Raw genomic sequence first — 22,650 nt, forward strand, 5'->3', positions numbered from 1 at the left:
GAGAGTGACTGAGAAGAGAGAGAGAGAGAGGAGAGAGAGAGAGAGAGAGAGAGAGAGGAGAGAGAGAGAGAGAGAGAGAGAGAGAGAGAGAGAGAGAGAGAGAGAGAGAGAGAGAGAGAGAGAGAGAGAGAGCGACTGTTAGGTGTTTGGTCTTCCGGTCGACTTCAGTTGGGTCTTGCCAGAGAGCATCAGGCAGGTAAAGACACCCCTGCTGTGGGAGGGTGGGAGGAGGGGAGCCACGAGGAGAGATAGGAGAGATAGGCCACACAACCGAGAGATAGAACTTATTAATTTAGTTTCTTAGCTTTCCTTAGACCTCTATAAAAATCCTTTTGATACAACCTGGACTCAACTTACGTTATTTTCCGAATGCAACGGGGGGGAGAAGAGATCGTGTTTAGCCAGTCAGCTGTGGGAGTGTGAATGGACCTGTCTCAAACCCCTGCCCCTTTTCTTGATCCTCCAATCACAGCTGTCGCTTACCTCGGACAAACTTGGTTTGTCCGAGGTAAGCGACAGTTGTGATTGGAGGATCAAGAAAAGAGGGCAGGGTTTGAGACAGGTCCATTCCACCGAACGATTGCCGCCATGAACCACAACAAACACAACGCAGAGGATCGATAGACGGAGGGCGATGAAGGCTGATAACGATCAATGACTGAAACACTATAATCTAACACTCATATCAAGTTATATTGTATGTTACAAATAGATATGGGCAATAAAACAATTAGAATCTGAATATATACTATGAGTAAGTAAAGTAAACAGTATACACAGGTGCAATATACACAAGGTACCCGAACTGGCATGATATACGTCATATACGTTATACATCCGTGCAGGTTAGGTGGTAAGAGTCGGACACACTTTCTGATCAGACATGTCATTCTGTAAGTAAACTCTATCCTTAATCAAAAAGACTCTGTTGTTCACCTCCGTGAATAATATCTGGTCAGATTATTCCACGTCAGAGAGCAGCCAACACCAGACGAGTACAGGCACTTCACACAAGGGTCACAAGGGTCAAGTGCCAAGTTTCACTTTAGTGGAACTTGTCAACAATCAGCAGTCTTGCCTCTAAAGCCATAGACAAATAAGCTAATGACTACCGATGTCCCCGTCGTCTGCTGTCAACACCACCATTCCTCCCAGGTGTCAGGCTCCTCATTCACTTGCATTAATTTTTGGGGGCAGAGTCTAAATACTTCTGAATTATAAATAAACAATACGGTGATATTATTCTGTGTATTCTGAGTCAAAGGTACTTTTATAAAAAAATGTCACTTGTAATTTGACCAACTGTCAACTTTTCACAGAATGTTAAGAATCTTTCCAGCAAGGCATCACATAACCACGAGTAACCTCCCTAAACATTCCACACAAGGCAAAGATACACAACACACTCAAACCTACAACAACTTGACATGATCTGCTTTTATTTTTCAAAGGTCATAAATCACACCACATAAAAAAAGCAGAGATAATAAAAATGACCCTATATTGTATATACGGTATGTATATTGAACACTTTTGTTTACACTTGTTACATACTTTTGACTTCTTTTTCTTTTTTTACTTATCTATTTTATTTTTATCTAGCACACTCCCAGGAGCAGAACGGGAAAAAGCATTTCATATAAAAGTATTCTTATTTTTGTATGACAACTAATAAAGAAACTTGAACTTGAATATTTTACCTAGAATATCATTTCTAATAGCAGCTGTACCACTCAAATTCCCCTCTTATTGGTTTAAAGAGATAAATAAGTTATTTACAGGTTTCTTGTGGAGGGAGAAGACACCTAGAATCAGCTACAAGAAATTGATGAGACCAAGAAATAGCGGTGGACTTGGTATTCCGGGTGTTTACTCATACTATCTCTTTCTTATAATTCCAGATTCCCCTTATCATGGGGTTACATATGCAAGACCGAAATAGGCAGTTGGAAATGGATTGAGGAGAATATTTTATCAGAACATAGTAAAACGGTATCCTTGGTATCATTTTTTTTTATCCACTTTTTCTCCCATTTTCTATATTTTCTCCCATCCCAATTTCGTATCATCCAATTCAACCCTCCCCTGTCACGAACGCTGTTTCTTGCCTCCCACAAGCCGGCTGCAATGTGGAATAAGTCATACATAGCACAAGTCCCCTCCGGTACTTGAGGTAACAGCAGTCGCATCTTTTCACCTGCGCAGCTCGATCTCTCAGTGGCGAGGAGTAACGCGTGGGAGGCTCACGCTGATTCTACTGCGCAGGCGCACCAACCGACCTGTAGGAGTCGCTGTCCACAACGCCCGATCCCCACCCATCAGTTTCCCACCCCCTAATACGGCCAATGTGTATTAGTATGGACGGCCAGCTAAACTGAAAGCAATGTGGAGCGCTGGGCTCGAACAGGCAAGCACAGCGTCTCCGTCATTCGTGGCGAGCGCCTTGCCCACTACGCCACGTAGCCGCCCTATCCTTGGTATCATTATGTTTTCACCCTAAACTTACATTTAAAATGGATAACCCTATAATAAAAATGTCATGTGAGATAGTCAAAGCCCTACAGTAACGGTTAGCCTTCAAAGGGATCTCTTTACCTTCATGCCCCATATGGCCTAACCCCCTATTAATGGCTGGGGGCAGTACACTAGTAAATACTTCATGGCAGGGTAAAGGAATACATCAACTAGGACAGATTGTGAAGGATGGAGAGACAATACCCTTTATTGAATAGAAAGATCTGTATAATTTAAGAGATAGTGAATTCATGCTGTACTTTCAGTTAAGATCTGTAGTAAGATCACTATCTATTTAAAAATAGAGATATGGGGATAAACAAGGATATGGATGACAGACTAAGAAGGATCGCTTCAGATAGGAGGTCAGTATCCAAGATCTACACTACAGGTTACTGTCACTTAGCCCATCAGATGGCCTGGCCTCCATTAAACAGCAGTGGGAGAGGGATTTGAAGGTTTCCTTGACTGCACCACAATGGGAGACTGTTTTAAAAAATACAACATCATCCAAATGTATAAGATACAAAATGATACAATTAAAGGTAGTTCATCAAGCCTATATTACACCATGTAAAATAAAAGAAATGGATCATGCCATCTCAGATTTGTGCTGGCATGGATGTGGGGAGGTAGGAACACTCATCCACATGTTGTGGCATTGCCCCACAGTGAAGAGTTTTTGGCACAAGGTCATTTTAAGACTATCCTCTATTCTCAATGTTAAAATACCCTTATGTACAAGAGTCTGCCTCTTGGGCATAGGGGTAGTTGGTATACAATCAGCACTCACGCAACGCATCATTACACTAGCGCATATGTCAGTTAAGCGTACAATCATGATGAACTGGAAGATCCAAAAGCCAAATAGTTTTTGCATGGACACCTGGATGAGGGATTTCATGGACCTATTGTCAATGGAACGAGCAGCTTCAACGCTCGGTTAACACTTTGAGTGCCAGCGACGCGTTTTGTCGTTAGTTCATGCCGACCTTTGAATGCCACCAACGCTATATAGCGTTTGTTTGTCGTATTTTTTTTTATTGGCGATTTGAATTCATATTTCATCAATCGAGCCTCAGGTTAGTGCTGCAGAGTCTCTCTGAGCTCAATTGGGAAGATACCGCCCCCTATCGTCTCTCCCTGTGTAACTGCACCCCATTAGTTTACACTGATGATGGGGGGGGGGGGCAGTTTCCTCATTTTACTTTTCCGTCAAACCAACTGAAGAGACTCAAATTGATCGCCGGCCCCAGAACAGCGTGGATTATGTATTTCCAGCACCCAACGCTGAATCAATAAACGCGATCGATATTTGGAATGGCGATCAGGAATTGGAATACTCTTTTTGGATAACATCTGATCTGAGGTAAGGAATCTATTTTACCAGTCTTGGGATAATCAGAGCTTTTTTCACAGATATATCAACGTGTCCCATATGTGTGTGTGTGTGTGTCTGTGTGTGCGCGCTGATCAGGAAATGAGAGAATCAATATTTCAGCCCGCTTCTATAGTGTGCATAAGTACACATATACTATCGATAATCTAGCGTTTATTTGAAAACTATTCATAAATAGGCAGAAAAATTACAACGTTTTTGTGTATGCCAGAATATTCCAGTAAATGCCGTTTATCACGGAATCTTTATATTTTCCTGAAAAACGAGGGCTTTTCAAAATGCTATAAAACGGAAATGAAGCGATTAAAAAACAATCCGTTTTGACAATGTTGACTGCAAACAAGTCATTGATAAGCGACGGGCAGATTAGACACATAGCCATAATTTAAGACAGAGATTATGCGTTCACAACGCTATCATTGAAGTGGGTGCTGGCATTTAACCACGTTTTACCATGTTCACCAGTGATAATCAAAGTGTTAACATGACCATGAAGAGGACGGTCCCTGGATCTTTATAAGGACATATTTGGAGAATAGTTATGACTGAATGTAGAAGTGTTTTTCTCTGCACCCCCCATTTTGTTAGTGTGTTTTGTCTGTATTGTACTGTTTGTGAGTTTTGTTTTGTCTGTATTGTACTGTTTGTGTGTTTAGTTTTGTCTGTATTGTACTGTATTTATGTTGAGCTGTTTTGTGTTTCAAACTATTAATAATCAAGAAAATAAAGAAAAATCACACCACATCAAATGACAAAACAAACACGTACCGTTGACTCAGAATTGTCTGCTTTATTGAAATCTCCACAGCAGCAGTTTGTTTATACCTCATAAGTATACATTTAGACTAGCTCCCCAAAATGAATGGAAGTAAATCAGGAACCTGACACCTGGTGGAATGGTGGCGTCAACAGCGGACGACAGGGACAGAAGTGGTCACCAGCTTATACTTGTAGATGACTTTAGCTGTAAGTGTGACTACTGATTGCTGACAAGTTCAGCCAAAATAAAAAACAAACAAACATATTTGTCTCCTTACTGAGAGCGCTATCTATCCATCCAGATGGTTTCTGTGTGATTTGCAAAGTTTTGGAGATATATAAATAAAAATAAATCTGATGTCTTTGGTCCTGCTATGGCTTTAGCCTGATATCAGTCCATGTCCAACACTCTACTTAACACGACACAGATGTAAAACACAACACTTTAATTTCATTAATAATTTTTTTTATTAATTGAATTAGCTTTAACTTAATTAAGGATGACCCTATCCTTTCAGATGGGATTATGTACGAGCCCAGAGTCATCCGAGAAGCCCTCTCTCTTCCAGCAGCTCATCGTTGCCGCAGGCAGGGGAATAAATAGAGGAGGCATGCGGTACATTAGTGGAGAAATTACAGTGAAGACGGGGAGAGAGACACGCGCAGACACAGATATATAACCCTCGCTGCTCGTCATGGTTCTGGGAAATGGGAGCGCACTGTAAAAACAAACGGTTCCTCGAGGGGACGATTCAGGGATTGTAATTCTGGGATTATTCAAAGTGACCTCATTATACAGTAGGTTCTTTGAAGAATCCTTTAAAAATAAATTCTAAAGATAATAATAAATATTAAAAGAACCTTTCTTATAGGGGTTACTTGTAGGGGAAACGACACATCCCAGTGATGTAAAGATTATACAGTTGCATTAAATAATCATGCATCCTACTAAAAACAGTTAGAAAATATATAAAATTACTAACCTTCTTACCGTCTTTTACTATTATGTACTTTGCTACTATGCCTATACTACTATGCTAATATGTCTACACTACTATGTACTATGTCTATACTACTACCTACTATGTCTATACTACTATCTACTATGCCTATACTACTACCTACTATGCTACTATGTCTATACTACTATCTACTAACTACTATGCTATTATGTCTATACTACAATCTACTACGCTACTATGTCTATACTACTATCTACTAACTACTATGCTACTATGTCTATACTACAATCTACTACCTACTATGCTAATATGTCATTGTCTATACTACTATCTACTATGCTACTATATACTACAATCTACTAACTACTATGTCTATACTACAATCTACTAACTACTATGCTACTATATACTACAATCTACTAACTACTATGTCTATACTACAATCTACTAACTACTATGCTACTATGTCTATACTACAATCTACTAACTACTATGTCTATACTACAATCTACTAACTACTATGTCTATACTACAATCTACTAACTACTATGCTACTATGTCTATACTACAATCTACTAACTACTATGTCTATACTACAATCTACTAACTACTATGCTACTATGTCTATACTACAATCTACTACGTACTATGCTACTATGTCTATACTACTACCTACTATGCTAATATGTCTATACTACTACCTACTATGCTAATATGTCTATACTTCTATGCACTCAGGGCGTAGCACTCAAGTTTGACTCTCTGTTTGATGCCAGAGTTGTAAATGTAAATGTGTCTTGTGGGTCCAGGAGCTTCCAATAATCTACGGAGTTCTTCAATCGACCCATTTTTCCAGAGTAAGGAGCTCTAAGGTTATTCTGGCCACCTCACTCTGATGAGTCTTATAAGCACCACTGAACCCCTAGTTTTGAGAGTGTTTGGCACGGAGGGCCTCGGCTGAACCGGAAAGAATCTTGAATCGTAAAAACACCCAAACTCCCACTATCAATCTCTGACCAATCCATAACCCTGACGGACACACTCAAATTCCTCGGTACCCACATCAACAATAACCTAAAATGGGACACCAACATCACCTCCATCACGAAAAAAGGCAACTGAGGAAGTACAGGGTCAAACACCCTCTGCTGGTCCGATTTTATACTGCCATGCCATCATTCAAAGCATACTCACCTCATCAATCACAGTCTGGTACGGTTCTGCACAAAAACACTCCATTCACAAACTTCAGTGCATCATCAACAAGGCCTCCAAAATTATAGGTTGTGAGTGACCTTCCCTCCATGGACTCCATCTTCACCTCCCGCACAACCACCCGTGCCAGAAAAATTGCAGAGGACCCCTCACACCCAGCACACCCACCCCCTGTTTCAGCCCCTATCCTCAGGTAGGCGCTTCAAGTCTATCCTTACAAAAACCACCCGCTTCAAGGACAGCTTCTTTCCAACAGCCATTGGGACTCTGAACTCCCTTGCTCCCCCCCCCCCCCCCCCCCCACACTAACCAAGCTCCTGACCAGATGGACTAGTCTCTTCCGTGTGTTATGTTGTGTTGTCTCGTGTTGTACTGTATTTATGTATTTATTGCTGGGAAGGGGGGGTAAATGTATCCATGTTCCTGTTTTATGTATATCCGAGCTTCAAACACTCTGTACCGAACACAAATACCACCAACCTGGTTGTGTGGCAATAAAGGTATCTTGTATCTTGTATCCCTTACCTCATCACCCCTGACAGACACCCGCTTTTCTCCATCATAATTCTTTACGGTAACCTAGCCGTTGGCAACGTGTGTGGCCATTTTCTTTACGGCCGTGTCAGATCTATGTTAGTCCTGTAGATTTAGGCCCAAACCATGCAGGTTATTTTCGAACACAGTACAAATTTATTTTCAAATGTTTTTTTTTTTTTTATCCACTTTTTCTCCCATTTTCTATATTTTCTCCCATCCCAATTTCGTATCATCCAATTCAACCCTCCCCTGTCACGGACGCTGTTTCTTGCCTCCCACAAGCCGGCTGCAATGTGGACTAAGTCATACATAGCACAAGTCCCCTCCGGTACTTGAGGTAACAGCAGTCGCATCTTTTCACCTGCGCAGCTCGATCTCTCAGTGGCGAGGAGTAACGCGTGGGAGGCTCACGCTGCCCCCGACACTTCCTGATTCTACTGCGCAGGCGCACCAACCGACCTGTAGGAGTCGCTGTCCACAACGCCCGATCCCCACCCATCAGTTTCCCACCCCCTAATACGGCCAATGTGTATTAGTACGGACGACCAGCTAAACTGAAAGCAAATGTGGAGCGCTGGGCTCGAACTGACGAGCCCAGCGTCTCCAGCATTTCGTGGCGAGCGCCTTGCCCACTACGCCACGTAGCCGCCCTTTATTTTCAAATGTTTTTATCGGCCGATAGAGTTTTTGTATTCAATAAAGATAAGAGGATTCTGATGACATGACAGTTGAAACTAGTTTGAACTGATTCTCTTTCACTTTGGATTCTTTCAAACTTGATTTGGGGAAAGATTACAGTCCTCCTGAGTGAGTGAGTGAGTGAGTGAGTGAGTGAGTGAGTGAGTGAGTGAGTGAGTGAGTGAGTGAGTGAGTGAGTGAGTGAGTGAGTGAGTGTGAGAGAGAGTGAGTGTGAGGGAGTGAGAGTGAGAGTCTACACTGCAGTAACTCACCTGGCTCTCCAGACACATCTGTCCAGTGACAGTAGCTGCCATCCTCTCCTGCTGCTGCTTCTGTTCCCTCAGGCTGCTCTGTTGGACCTGCAGAGAGCACTCCAGGGCCTCTAGCTCCCCCTGCAGGACAACCACAGGCACCGCTTCAGTTTAAACATCATACATGGTACCTGGTCCATCCCCCTCATCAGTGTTCTATCATTTCAAAACCTCAATAAAAATAATTCTGGGCCTGCTCGTCAAAACACACACAACAAATAGGAAATGAGCTTTGTATTTCTGCATTTATATAGCGTTTTTATCCACAGCGCTTTACAATTTATGCCTCACTTTCACCCATTAATTCACACACAGACCGCAGAGGGGATCATGCAAGGTCAAGGTGTCAACCTGCTCATCAGGAGCAGTTAGGGGTTAAGTGTCTTGCTCAAGGACACTTCGACATGCTGCCGTGAAGAGCCGGAATCGAACCAGGAACGTTCCGATTCCACTGTCGCTCCCTACATAATGGGTGGCCTCTGTACAGGCGCGTGTTCAACCACATGTCCTATGTCTTGTTTTAGAGGTAATACTTACAACATAGATGTCTTGTCTTAGAGGTAATACTTACAGCATCAATGGGTCTCATTCACCAACGGACTTAAGACAAAAGATCGCAAGGTAATCCTGAACGCATTTTCTTTTCATGTTCTGGCAACATATTTTGGCTAAATATGCCTCGTTTTATAAATGTGTATACAGAAACAATTACGTTGCTTTTGTTGATAATATTCATTAATTGAATTGATAACATAGTGCTGTAATTTCATTTTCTAATAAATATGCATGATCAAGTTCAACGTGTGCTTTTATTTTGATATTCCTTAATTCCACGTTGGAATTACGCATACATTAAGTGTGGGGTCGCCAAAAAGAATTTGCTAAATAAAATGGAGTCGTGGTATGAAAAAGTTTGAGAACCCCTGACTTACAACATCGATGTCGTCCCATTCGTTGGTGGCAGGGGTTGAGCTGGAAGCTGCCTCTGCATCCTCCTTCAGATCTGCATCGGTCTCTTTCTCTTCCTGTCTTGCTGAAGAGACAGCGTGGCCAGAGAGAAGCTCAGTCACACGTTCCTCTTCTCTTCCTCTTGTCTTTTCCTGATGAACCTCAGCTGGAGAACCTCCAGCCTTGACCTCTACAATTGAATCACCAGCTTTTTCTTCCTCTTCCAGCTCCTCCCCTTCGGACACCAGCTCCTCCCCTTCTGACACCTCTACAAAGCTCTCTGGGGAAAAGTCGTACGATGCAACATTAACACATATTATTATTTCCTCATGGAATACACAGATATAGATTGGATATATTGGATACTCCCGATATCAGTATCTGTCCCAAAAACCCAGTATCGGTCAGGCTCTAATTTAAACAGATCATTAGACAGTATTCAATGATGATAATAGAGGATTCTGATGACATGAAAGTGACATTAATTAAAACTAGTTCTAACTAATTCTCTTTCACGTTGGATTCATTCAAACTTGATTTGGGGAAAATGTGACAGTGAGTGAGTGAGTGTGAGAGAGAGAGAGAGAGAGAGAGAGAGAGAGAGAGAGAGAGAGAGAGAGAGAGAGTTTTTGATTGATTGATTGAAGTTTATTTCAAATATGCAACATAACAAACAAACATCAAGTACACATAGCTTTACATACACTCCTTTACAAACATAGCTTTAAGCCGTTCAAAAAATAAATGTATATAAAAAATAAAAAATAACAAAGAACAAACATTTACATATTTGAAAAGGAGTGGGAAGAAGCATACACTTATTTAATCCCACCCCTATTTACTCATCAGAACATACTATATTATATTTACTCATTCATACATTACTAGATTTATATTGAAAAAATGTACTTAGTTAACAATAACAAATTTAATAATACCTTATTAATATTTGCCAGAAATGTATGTTACCCTGTATAGTTCCTCTAACCATTTTTTATACATATATACAACTATATACCTACATATGCACATATATACATTTATATTAGGGCTGTCAGTTTATCACGTTAATTAGATTAATTAATTACACAGCAAATTATCGCGTTATGAAAATTAACTCAAAAATTACAAATTGTTTTTTTTTTATAATAATTTTTTTGTATCTCATTCATTCCATAAGAATGTAGAATACACATTTACAGACTTTTTTTTAATATGGTCCATTTGCATGTTCTTGGTATCTGATTCTAGGGACATCTATGAATCTCAGGGAATGTATTCCCAGTGTCAGAAATACTGTGGGCTAGATCCACAAAGAATGGATTGCACGGTGCAAGTTGCACCCTTACTTACAATTCATTATGAATTGAAAATGGGGGACCCTGATGTAAACAAGACGAAAGTCTTTCTCTGGTCTGCATCCCCTTAACAATTGTATGTATTGAGCCGTACTGTATTGTACCCATTCTGCAATCTGTTAATAACATTTTCATTCAATCAATCAATCTGCGCGGTGATTGATTGAATGAAAATTTTATTTTTAGTAAATTGTAATGAACCAAATGAGAATATCAATACATTTTTTTTTATCTTTGACTGTGAATAACACCATGCTCAAATTGACCAGACCTGAAAAATCTAAGCAAATTAATAGATGAAAGATGATTAAACAGAAGATTTTGTAGATACAGTACTGAATTCTGCCATCCGGACATATGCAATTTGAAATATGATTATAGAATATAGAATATCAGACATAAAATGGTTATGCGATTAAAATGCGATTAATTAGATTAATTAATTACAAATCCTGTAATTAATTAGATACATTTTTTTAATCGCCTGACAGCACTAATTTATATATACATACATACACATACATACTGCCAGTTATCAAACCCTTTCTTCATCTCTGTACCTCTGGAACACCATTTGACTGTATTTTATTTTTAACTGTTTTATGTTTCGACATTGCTTTAACTCCACAATCAGACCGTTCCATAATTTTACTCCGCAAATTGAAATACAAAGACTCTTCATGGTCGTTCGAAAACTGTACCTTTTGAAATTAAATGTTCCCCTTAACTCATTGACTGCCACGCTGTTTTCCCATCTTTACTCAATGGCGCCAGCGTTATTGACCATTTTCACAATGTTTGCGGACCCATAGTATATTCTATATTATTACATGGCGGTTTAACAGTCGCCGAAATGCTTGATTGTGATTGGTCAATAGCGCTCGGTTGCCCCTGACAGCGGAGAATAGGGCTGCACGATTAATCGTTTTTTAATCGAAATCGCGATTTGGAATGATGCAATTATCAAATCGCCAAGCCTGCAATTAAAAAAAAAAAAAAAAAAAAAAAAAAAACATTTTTTTTTTTTTTTTTATTTAACCAGGAAGTCCCATTGAGATACAAGATCTCCTTTGCAAGGTAGACCTGGCCAAGATGACAGCAATAACATTTGCAATACATCACACAGCAATAAAATGTGCGATACATCACACAAGAACATAATAAATGTGCATGTATACAATACATCACATGTAAACACAAAGCAGAATAGTCTACATGATAGTAAAAGTGTATAATACAGGGTAATACAGTAATTTTGCAGTTGGGACCCGACTACAGAAAGCAGCAACATTCTTCTTGTAATTTTTTTTTTAAATATGTTATAATCGCATCGCAAATCGCAATCGCAATATCTGTCAGAATAATCGCAATTAGATTATTTCCCAAAATCGTGCAGCCCTAGCGGAGAATTATTTTTCGATAACTGACCGCTGCCATGGGCAACGCGCAATTATCACCGGTGATACGGGTAACTAGCGCTATTGACCAATCACAATCAAGCATTTAGATCGCAGTCACAAAAGCTAAGCTCAGCATATCCACAGCTGCACTCATCAGTGCAATCAGTCCACACACCTGCCGGCTGCCGGCGATAATAATAATCACTTTATTTGGGCTGACAGCGGAGCCACAGAACAACTGCGTCTGCATTTGATCTCGTCTTGTCGATGGTGTAAAATGAATTAGGTATATTGTTAGTAAGTTAGCCATGTAATAAGCGGGATAATGTATAGCCTATACTCGATCATTGTCGCAAAATAATTGACCTTCACTGCGTTTAGAACACCTCGGCGAGGCGCCTCTGTGTTCTAAACTCTGTGTCGGTCAATTATTTTTCGACAATGACCTCGTAGCTATACATTATCCCTTACTTATAGCTATGGAGACAATAGTATGGCTCATTTGACAGGCACTATTTATAGTCAAACACTGACAAACCAGTTAATTTCTACATACTTTCGTTTGTGCGCTATTCCACGCTAAACATCGCTCCTTTTCAAAATAATCCAGTCTTTTTTTCTAGATCGCGAGATATGACGTGTTATATGCATATGCGCAAATCGTTCGGGTGAAACCTATATTATTTCCAAATCAAAGGTATACCATATATAGATGTTTCTTCAGAAAATCATCAAGGGGGGGGGGGTCGTTTTACGAAGCTGCGATCGTTACCAAAAGCATGTTTTAGGTTTGGTAAAATATAACGCTGTGATCAATACAAAAGCATGTTTTAGGTTCGGTAAAATAGACCTAAAATAGACTTAGTCAGAAGGTAGGGCTGGGCGATATGGCCTAAATATGATATCACGATATTTTCTGACCTTTCGGCGATACACGATACACATCACGATGTTTTTCTTTTTTACCCCAAACGATTCATTATGAGGCTTACCAAGACAGTATTTGAGTTTGCAAGCTAACATTAAAGACAAAATAAAATACCCATGCATTTAGCATTTTTATATTATATATTAGATTTAGATTATTGGATTATTAGATTATAATATATTGCATATATTTAGCAATGAGATATTATATGATTTAGATATGAAATATGATGAATTGAAAATGGGGGACCCTGATGTAAACAAGACAAAAGTGTTTCTCTGGTCTGCATCCCCATAACAATTGTATGTATTGAGCTGTACTGTACCCATTCTGCAATATGTTAATAAAGTTTTAAATCAATCAATCAATCAATAAATAGCATTTTTATGAAACTACTGTATATTTGTATGTCTCTAAATGTTTTGATGAATTGAAAATGGAGGACCCTTATGTAAAAAAGCCGAAAGTCTTTTTCTGGTCTTCATCCTCCTGTACTGTATTGTACCCATTCTGCAATATGTTAATAAAGTTTTCATTCATTAATTCTGACGGACAACAGAATAATTTTGATTGACAGTCAAGTCTGCCAATTACGTCACACCGCTTGCACCCGCCCTGCTGTTCTTAGCACCAATCGGCAAGCGCCATTAGTTTTTGACTTCCTGAATGTCCGGTGTGCTGACATCAACAAAGCTACTTACATTAGCTCCCCGCAACCGACTAGTATGAGACCAGTGCACCACAGGATGACTAAATGAGCCATAATGATTTTACCTCAACGAATGTTATAATAAAAGCCTTTCCATACATCTGTCTGATTGAAAACTTTATTAACAGACCGCGGAATGGGCATATCTCAACACAGGCTGAGATATGAACGAGTAACGTGTGGACCAGATTGACGCGACACAATCCTATTGGGCAAAACATCACGATATCCACGATACGTTGAAAAAGTGTATTGTTAATGAACTGTACCCGATATTTATATAATATCGTCATATCGCCCAGCCCTATCAGAAGGTACTCCAAAATGAATAATCCCAGTAGTTCCATCGCGATCGCAATTACTCGCGTGCATTGGGCATGGCTATAATACGGGAAACAATAGGTTTCAGGCGAGCAAATCTCCGACAGATGGCTGTGTTCTGATTCACTTTGAGGGGGAGGGGATTCCTGCAGCCAGAGGCACAGAGAGAGAGACACCTTAGAGACCCAGTTCAAAAGGTAGGCGATACTGCCACCTGTCAGGATTCGATCGTCATTGCAATATTAACATAGGCAGCGGTGCCAGGGAGACACAGGCAGGTCCGCACGAGTGTTTAGAATGGGGAAATCGGAAAAAAAGAGAAAAGGATCAAAACCCGAGATATCTCTTGTCTGGTGCTCAACGGTTGGATTCGAAACCCGAGAATTTCTCGGGTTTGGCGCAGAAAGGGTTAAATTGTAACATTTTGCACGTTGAACAATCTTTGAATATTTCCTGGGAGTTTATTATTTTTTGCCTTGTACATTATTTGTGCGGTTTGATACATTACAATATCAGTACATTTTAATAATTTTGACTGTGAGAAAAGTGAATGAGTATGTTCCAGATATCCAACCTTGTGAATGATGCGCACAGCTCTTTTCTGTAGGATGGTTACTGGGTGTAATGAGCATTTATAATTATTTCCCCGGACTTCAACGCAGTAAGTTAAATATGGTGAAACTAGTGAACAGTAGAGAATGTGAAGTGATTTGTGATCCAGGACCTGCTTTGCTTTGTTTATTACTGAAATGCTCCTTGCCAATTTGGTTTGAATATGTTTGATATGTGATTTCCAATAAATTTTTTCATCAATCTACAATTTCCAAACAGCATTATTTTGGTCTTGGATAATTTTGACAATTTGTTGAAATCAAACCATATTTTAAGTTTAAACATTTCCTGCGTAATGTCCTCCTGCAGTTTATTTAAATTATCCCCAGAACAGAAAATATTTGTGAGAGTGAGAGTGATCGTCTATAAACTAGTTCTAACTAATTCATCTCAATCCTTTTTGTCCAGTGACCCTAAACTAATGGTCCACATCTAGACTGTACAGTAAAAAGTAACAGATTGGACCAGAACTCTGCCTCAGACGATACTTGGCACGTGACCGTTACCTTCTGAATCACTCGTCCCGCTGTCTTCAATCCTCACAACCTCTCCATCCCTCTCCTCTCTCCTCCCGGTCCTCTCCTCTGCCCTCCGCTCCGGTGGTGAAGGGCGGCTGCTGGTCCTTAGCTCTCCTCTCAGAGTCTCTCTGGGCAGTGGAGCTGGGAGGCTGCTTGGAGAAGCTACTGGGGAAGGGTGGGAGGCGACACCTACGGACCGACCGTAACCGCCCTCTTCATCGCATCTCACTCCCTCTCGTGTCTGTACGTGTCCTGCTCCATCGCTCTCCGTCTTCTCCTTTATTTGTTTCTTTCCTCCGTCAGGGCTTCCGTCTGTGGGCTCCGGCGCTGCAGAGCGGAGCACTCTGTTCCTCTGTCCGACCACATCCTCCATCTCATCTTCTGAACTACTGACCAGCAGATTATCTCCCGCATGGCCGGTGTGGTCCAACAGATGCGTGCCCAAACTGGAACAGTCCTTATTGGCTAGAGGTGGGTCCTTATTGGCTAGAGGTGAGTCCTTATTGGCTAGAGGTGGGTCCTTATTGGCTAAAGGTGAGTCCTTATTGGCTAGAGGTGGGTCCTTATTGGCTAGAGGTGGGTCCTTATTGGCTAGAGGTGGGTCCTTATTGGCTAGAGGTGGGTCCTTATTGGCTAGAGGTGGGTCCTTGGCTTCCATCTCGTCCTCTGAACTGCTGATGACCAATCGAGCCGCGGGGTGGTGAACAGGTGTCTGGGGCTTGGCGGCTGAGCAGACATTCAGACTTCTACTTTCAGCCGCGTTGTCGTCGTCATCCTCGGCCAGAGCTCGTTGGATGGCTAACAGGGTCCTGGGGGACGCGCGGCCGTCGCTCGCCTCCTGACTCCACTTCTCCTCGTCTGAACTGTCGCCCATAGCGGCTCGGATGGCCCTGAGTGTACGAGGTGAGGGGGGTGTCGCGCCCCGCTGAGACGAAAGAGAAGGTTTGGATATAGAGGATTCGGGGGTCGAAGAAGGACCCTCCCCGTCCTCCTCTACAGGACCCTCCTCAGACACAGGACGCCACAGGGGCTCAGGTCTATCGGCCCCTCGTCTCCTGGCCCCCGACAGCGGGCCCCCAGACCAGGGCTGGGTCGCAGGCTGCTTCTCTGCAACCTTTTGACTCTTCTTAGAGCCTGAGGGACAAACACAAAAAGAGCCAGTGCTTTTTTGAATGCGGGTATAAGTACAAGCTTGATCTTCTCACTATGGTGTCACTTTGAGCGACAGTCTCTTCTGCTTTATGAAACATAAATGGCTATGTAGATAAGACTAATGGAAAAGTCTGAACTGTCCCTTTAATGAGCGATGGTGTCGGCTCGTACCTGATGGAGAACGGATGCTTATAAGGCCAACGGGAGCTGCGCTCGGTAACTCACCTGACTTGCCGTTCACTATTCACCATACAAGTTTCAAGTTCAAGTTTCTTTAATATTTGTCATACAGAAGTACAGAATACTTTTATACAAAATGCTTCTTACTGTTACGCTCCAGAGACTGTGCAAGACAAGATAAGTATGAAATAAAATAACATAGTAAAATTAGAAGTAAAAAAATGAGGTCACAGTGTTCAGTTTAGACATATGTACAATGTTCGATGCAGAATAGACGTAGTTACCATACAATATACAATACTGTGCAGTGTACTAATATACAATACTATATAGTGCAGAGCAGAAATGGGACGAGGTGCAATTTAGGTACAATTCACAGTAGGCGTACGAGTTGTAGTGCAAATCCTTTATCAATAAATATAAAGTGTAAAGTGTGTTTGTGTGATCTAAAGTGTGGAGAGTGGGTGCTGCAGTGTGTTGTTTGTTTGAGTGAGTGTGTGCGTGTGGGTGTGTGTGCTGTGTGCATTTGATGGTTGTTGCATAGTGTTTATTGTTCGTTTAGCAGCCTGATGGCCTCACCTATTGACCTCACCTATTCATCAGAGAAACTCTGATTCAATTGTGTGCGTGTATAAGAAATGTGAGTAAATGACCAAACTGCTTTTTATCTTACCCGTCTACAATCAGCCTCTGGACGGAGTAAATTCACTGGATTGTTAATTTAAAGAGCGCCGTTTATAATTCAAAGTAATTCCTTTGTTTGAGGAGCTGCAGGAATAATAGTGACCATGAATCTGTTATATGTTATGGAATAGGCTATGTGGTAAAAAAAGAAAAGATCCAATGCTACTTTACTTTTGATGAGGATGTAGTGCGCGGAGTCTTCCGAGACGAGTCTGCGTGCCTCTACGCTGCGGTCCAGCTGATCCCCGTCTTCCTGGCCGTAGAGCTGTGGTGCCTCCCCGGCACTCCGTTGGCTCATCTCCCGCTCCACGCCTCTCAGCCGCTGGTTCAGATTGTTCCTCTGCAGCAGGCCCGCCAGCTGGTAGTGGGAGAAGTCTCCCGAGCACTGAGGGGTGGAAACACGGGGACTCGTCGGGTCATAAAACTGTTTCAACTTGACAACAGAAACATTCTAATTGACCTGTCTCAAACCCTGCCCCTTTTCTTGATCCTCCAATCACAACTGTCGCTTACCTCGGACAAACTTGGTTTGTCCGAGGTAAGCGACAGTTGTGATTGGAGGATCAAGAAAAGAGGGCAGGGTTTGAGACAGGTCCATTGGACTCCATTTGATTTCCTGTCAGTTTGATTTCCTGTCAGTCCAGATTGCCTATATTTATTGTAACGTATAATATAACCGATAGGGCATACAGACCCTCATCTGCACCCTTGTCGACACCCTTTTTTTCCCTCATATATTTTATATTCAGAGTTAACTATATTGTTTACACTGTTTATTTCTCTCATATTTCTATATTCAGAGTTAATTATATTGTTTACACTGTTTATTTTTCTCATATTTTTATATTCAGATCTAATTGTATTGCCTATATTTATGGCTTTCTACTATTAGGGCTTGTGTCCACAGCGGACGTTTTATGAGTTGTCAGCTCCTTTCTGTCATTAATTTCTACGCCACAGACGCGACAGGCGCGCTCCTTTTCCCAGCGCCGCGCCTCGCGTTTTAGCGCTCTCGGCGGCAGCGTTTTTGGGCAGAGCGCTCCCAGCGCCTAAAGTTGAAACTAGTTCAACTTTTGGAGAGAAGCGCGCTCATCAAGGTAACTTTTTTCGACCGACCAATCAACATCGAGGAAGTGGCGGAGCCGTGGCAGTCGCGAGACTCAGGAAAACGCTCTGAGCTTTTTTTTTTTGCTTTTCAAAGCGGTCCGTCTTGAAAAAAAACATCCGCTGTGGACACAAGGCCTACCCTGCTCATACCTGTACCCCCCCCCCCCCCCTATGACGCAGAATCATGACAAGGTAAAGTTATGAATCGCTCTGGATAAATCCATTAAAAGCCTAGAAAATATGTGTCATATAACATGTGACTTCCTACCCCTGGAAGTTTGTGGTACATGGTTCTGAATATAAACGTGTATTCCTACCCCTGGAAGTTTGTGGTACATGGTTCTGAATATAAAGTGTATTCCTACCTCTGGAGGTTTGTGGTACATGGTTCTGAATATAAATGTGTATTCCTACCTCTGGAGGTTTGTGGTACATGGTTCTGAATATAAATGTGTATTCCTACCTCTGGAGGTTTGTGGTACATGGTTCTGAATATAAACGTGTATTATTTCCTACCTCTGGAGGTTTGTGGTACATGGTTCTGAATATAAAGTGTATTCCTACCTCTGGAGGTTTGTGGTACATGGTTCTGAATATAAAGTGTATTCCTACCTCTGGAGGTTTGTGGTACATGGTTCTGAATATAAACGTGTATTCCTACCTCTGGAGGTTTGTGGTACATGGTTCTGAATATAAACGTGTATTCCTACCTCTGGAGGTTTGTGGTACATGGTTCTGCGTCTCTTGCTAAACTCTTTCATGTCTTTGAGGATCTCGTGTTTGGTTTCAGGAGGCAAGCTGGCGAAGTCTTCAGAGTTGATGTCCACAGAACCCGGATCTTCATACAGTTCCTCCTGAAACACAGTAAAGCATTGGCCTCGATGGTAATTGAATACAATAAACAGTAGGGGTGGGGTCGATACAGCAATATATCGCAATATTTTGCATGCCGATATTATATCGATACAGTGACACCAAGTATCAATATTTAAAATACAATAAATACTTGACAATTCCATTTAACTGCAATAGAAAATATTGGAATGAGGTGAACAGACTGAAAACGTTATTGTATTAGATCAAACAAATAATGTACTGTATATATATTTTCATTGCAGATGTTAAAGGATAACTCCAACATTTTGGGAAATTAGCTTATTTAACATCTTCCCTGGAGTTAGACAAGAAGATGCATACCTTTTTTGTCTCTGTGCGTGCATTTAGCTTAGGGAACAGACGCTCCGTTAGCATAGCTTAGCTTCATCACTGGAAGTGAGGCGGGACAGTACCCTGACGTAGGGCTGGGCGATATAACGATAACGATAAATATCGCGATATATTTTAATAATCGATATCGAAAAAAAAATCGACAGTGGACAGACTTGTCTTTCTTGCCTGCAACTTAAAGTAATGGCTTTGCTTGTCCAAATGACAATACTGACCAAATTCAGATTTCTTTTTCTCTTGTCCATTTATTTTGTTTGCTTTCTAATTTAAAATACATTTTGAAACCGTCTGTACACAGTAGGCTATGTGTGCTAGCAGAACTAGACTCCAGTCACGAGTCACAGTGCACATGTGCGGTGGTTTGTCCACCAAAAAAGCGCCAAAAGATCGAAAATAAACTAGCAGAGCCAGAACTGTTCAACTCCTCTGGAGCCACAGCCAGCAGAGAAGCCGGTTTACTTTAGCTTTTAAACCAGCTGCAGCCTGAGAACTGGAGTGTGAGGGGATGTAACACTAAAGATGGCGGCAATGACAAAGAATTGCTGCAAAATAAACATACATATGTTGTTAAAAAAAAAAAAAAAAAAAAATTATACTTATAACAATTCGATAATTATCGATATCGAGAAATAAAATAAAATTATCATATCGTTATCGCGATATGATTTTTTTCCATATCGCCCAGCCCTACCCTGACGTTCCCTACAGGTTTGTTGATATTCTCATTCCTTCAAAGGATCTGAACCGATTGAAGTTTATGGATACCATGACTTAAAATCCTCTTACCTTGACGATTTAAAGCCTCCCCAATTTAGAAAACAGTAATCCAATGGCTGGTATTGATATACTACTAACTACTGCACGCTAACGGAGCTAACCGTACACTCAAGCAGATAACGAGAGCAATGACTTCCTTTCTGGGGGGTTTCAAAATAAAAGAGCGACGTCTATAGCAGCGGAAAACATTTATTTTATTTAAAACGTTAACACGAACCTAAACTAACTTTAGGTTAGTTGTAACGTTAATTTAGGTTCGTGTTAACCTTAGATAATGTACAAAATAAACGTTTTCCGCTGCTATAAACGTCGCACTTTTATTTTGAAAACCCCAGAAAGGAAGTCATTATATTTGCTTTACACATCCTGTTCTGCGTTAGCTCCGGTTAGCTCCGAGCGTCCAGTAGTTAGTAGTATATTATCAATACCAGCCATTGGATTACTGTTTTCTAAATTGGGGAGGCTTTTAATCGTCAAGGTAAGAGGATTTTAAGTCATGGTATCCATAAACTTCAATCGGTTCAGATCCTTTGAAGGAAATGGAATGAGAATATCAACAAACCTGTAGGGAACGTCAGGGTACTGTCCCGCCTCACTTCCAGTGATGAAGCTAAGCTATGCTAACGGAGCGTCTGTTCCCTAAGCTAAATGCACGCACAGAGACAAAAAAGGTATGTATCTTCTTGTCTAACTCCAGGGAAGATGTTAAATAAGCTAATTTCCCAAAATGTTGGAGTTATCCTTTAACAAAGTTTTCCAGTTTGCAGGTGAAAAAAGGAAATAAATGGCAATATATCGCAATATCTATCTAGTATGATAATATTGTATTGTGGGGCCTCTGGTGATTCCCACGTCTAATAAACAGTAGTGTACTAGAAAGTAAGGCTAGTCACATATCAGTCAAGACGATATTATTGGCCAATATTAGCATTTTAATTGTACATACATAGATATATAATTATTGTGTGTGCCAAAGGTAGAAAGCTTGAAAATGTAATGTTGTTCTTAATTTTTAAGCTTTAGGCTATTTATTTGTGTGAGACAGAAATAATTTTATTTGTTTGACATTAAAGAAATATTCTTTAGTTATAGAACATTTTAATTAAAATGTTTTTAGTTACGGTACATCTTTACAAATCTTTCCCATAACCAATCGTGCCAAGTACAATGCAAGTAGGTCTGAGTCCAGCAAAACATTTTTGGATTTAAAATAAAACAATTACAATTTCAGCTTTAATTTGAGGCTGGTTAAATCCATATCGGGCTACCATTCCTTCATGGTTCACCTGATGTGGATGTAAACAACAAATTAAAGCTGAAAGTCTGCACTTTAACCTCAAAGTCGTTGTTCTATTTCAAATCCAATGCACTGGAGTACAGAGACAGAACTACAACAAATATTTAATCAGTCTTGATTATTGAAATATTATTGCAATATTATTTCCTGACATTCTTATTTGAGATTCATCTTAAATGATCAAATCATGTGTTTTTCTATGCGTGGTCATTTTAATTTAATTTAATTTCAAACCTTTATTTCAACTAGTGAGACACTGAGGTTATCCTAATTTACAGTGACGACGAGCTTACAAAACAAGACAGTTAACAGGAGATTCATACATATAGGCACAACAAATAAGAATAAACAATAAATATCAGTTAAGTCGACACACAATGGTTGGAGATCATACTTTTAAATGCAGCAAAAGGAGGAAGAACCTCCAGCTTCAGAGTCAGTTGGAACCAGAACCAACTAGACATTTGAACATGTAGAATAGGTTCCAAGATTCCATTCCAACAGTGATGTGATGTAAGGGGGAAAGTTTACCAATAAGGGCTTTAAAAATAAACAAATACCAATGATAGTTACGCCTTTCAAACAGAGAAGGCCATCCAACCTTTTCATAAAGGACACAGTGGTGGGTATCATATCTGTCACCAGTAATAAATCTGAGGGCAGAATGATATATGACTCTTATAGGTTTAAGAGTTGAAACTGCAGCATGGCTATAAATCATAGCTCACCATAGTCCAAAATTGATAAGAAAACAGCTTCTACAATCCTCTTTCTACTAATGACGGGAAAGCTGGCTCTATTTGTGTACAGGAAGCCTTACCTGGAACATCTGATGGTTCTCAGCCATCTCCTCCCACACCTTCTCTTGCTCTTCTTCTGAACTGTAGACAAAAGAAAACGGTGGAGCAGAAAACCTTTCCTTTATGTCATTCAGACATTAACAACAAATAGTCTGGTAGTTTTACTCTTTTAGGTCAATGGTATTCTTTGGACATTGGGTCACTGTTTGGAATACAATGGCATGTTCCTATCTAGCAGATCCATCTCCCTCCCTGAA

General features: G+C 40.6%; 1 protein-coding gene across 1 annotated transcript in view; it reads right to left on the reverse strand.

The window, feature by feature from the left end:
* Nucleotides 1-22,650, reverse strand: part of ercc5 (excision repair cross-complementation group 5) — a gene marked incomplete at its 3' end in the record, with an annotated part of 75,601 nt that overhangs the window by 35,730 nt on the left and 17,221 nt on the right. Inside the window, 6 exon segments of the mRNA XM_084308164.1 lie at nt 8,337-8,456; nt 9,308-9,603; nt 15,158-16,303; nt 17,357-17,570; nt 19,003-19,146; nt 22,414-22,474. Of these exon segments, the coding sequence (XP_084164290.1) occupies nt 8,337-8,456; nt 9,308-9,603; nt 15,158-16,303; nt 17,357-17,570; nt 19,003-19,146; nt 22,414-22,474 (1,981 nt within the window).

Source organism: Notolepis coatsorum (genome assembly GCF_963971535.1).
Source record: "Notolepis coatsorum genome assembly, chromosome: 1".
NCBI classification, from domain to species: Eukaryota; Metazoa; Chordata; class Actinopteri; order Aulopiformes; family Paralepididae; genus Notolepis; species Notolepis coatsorum.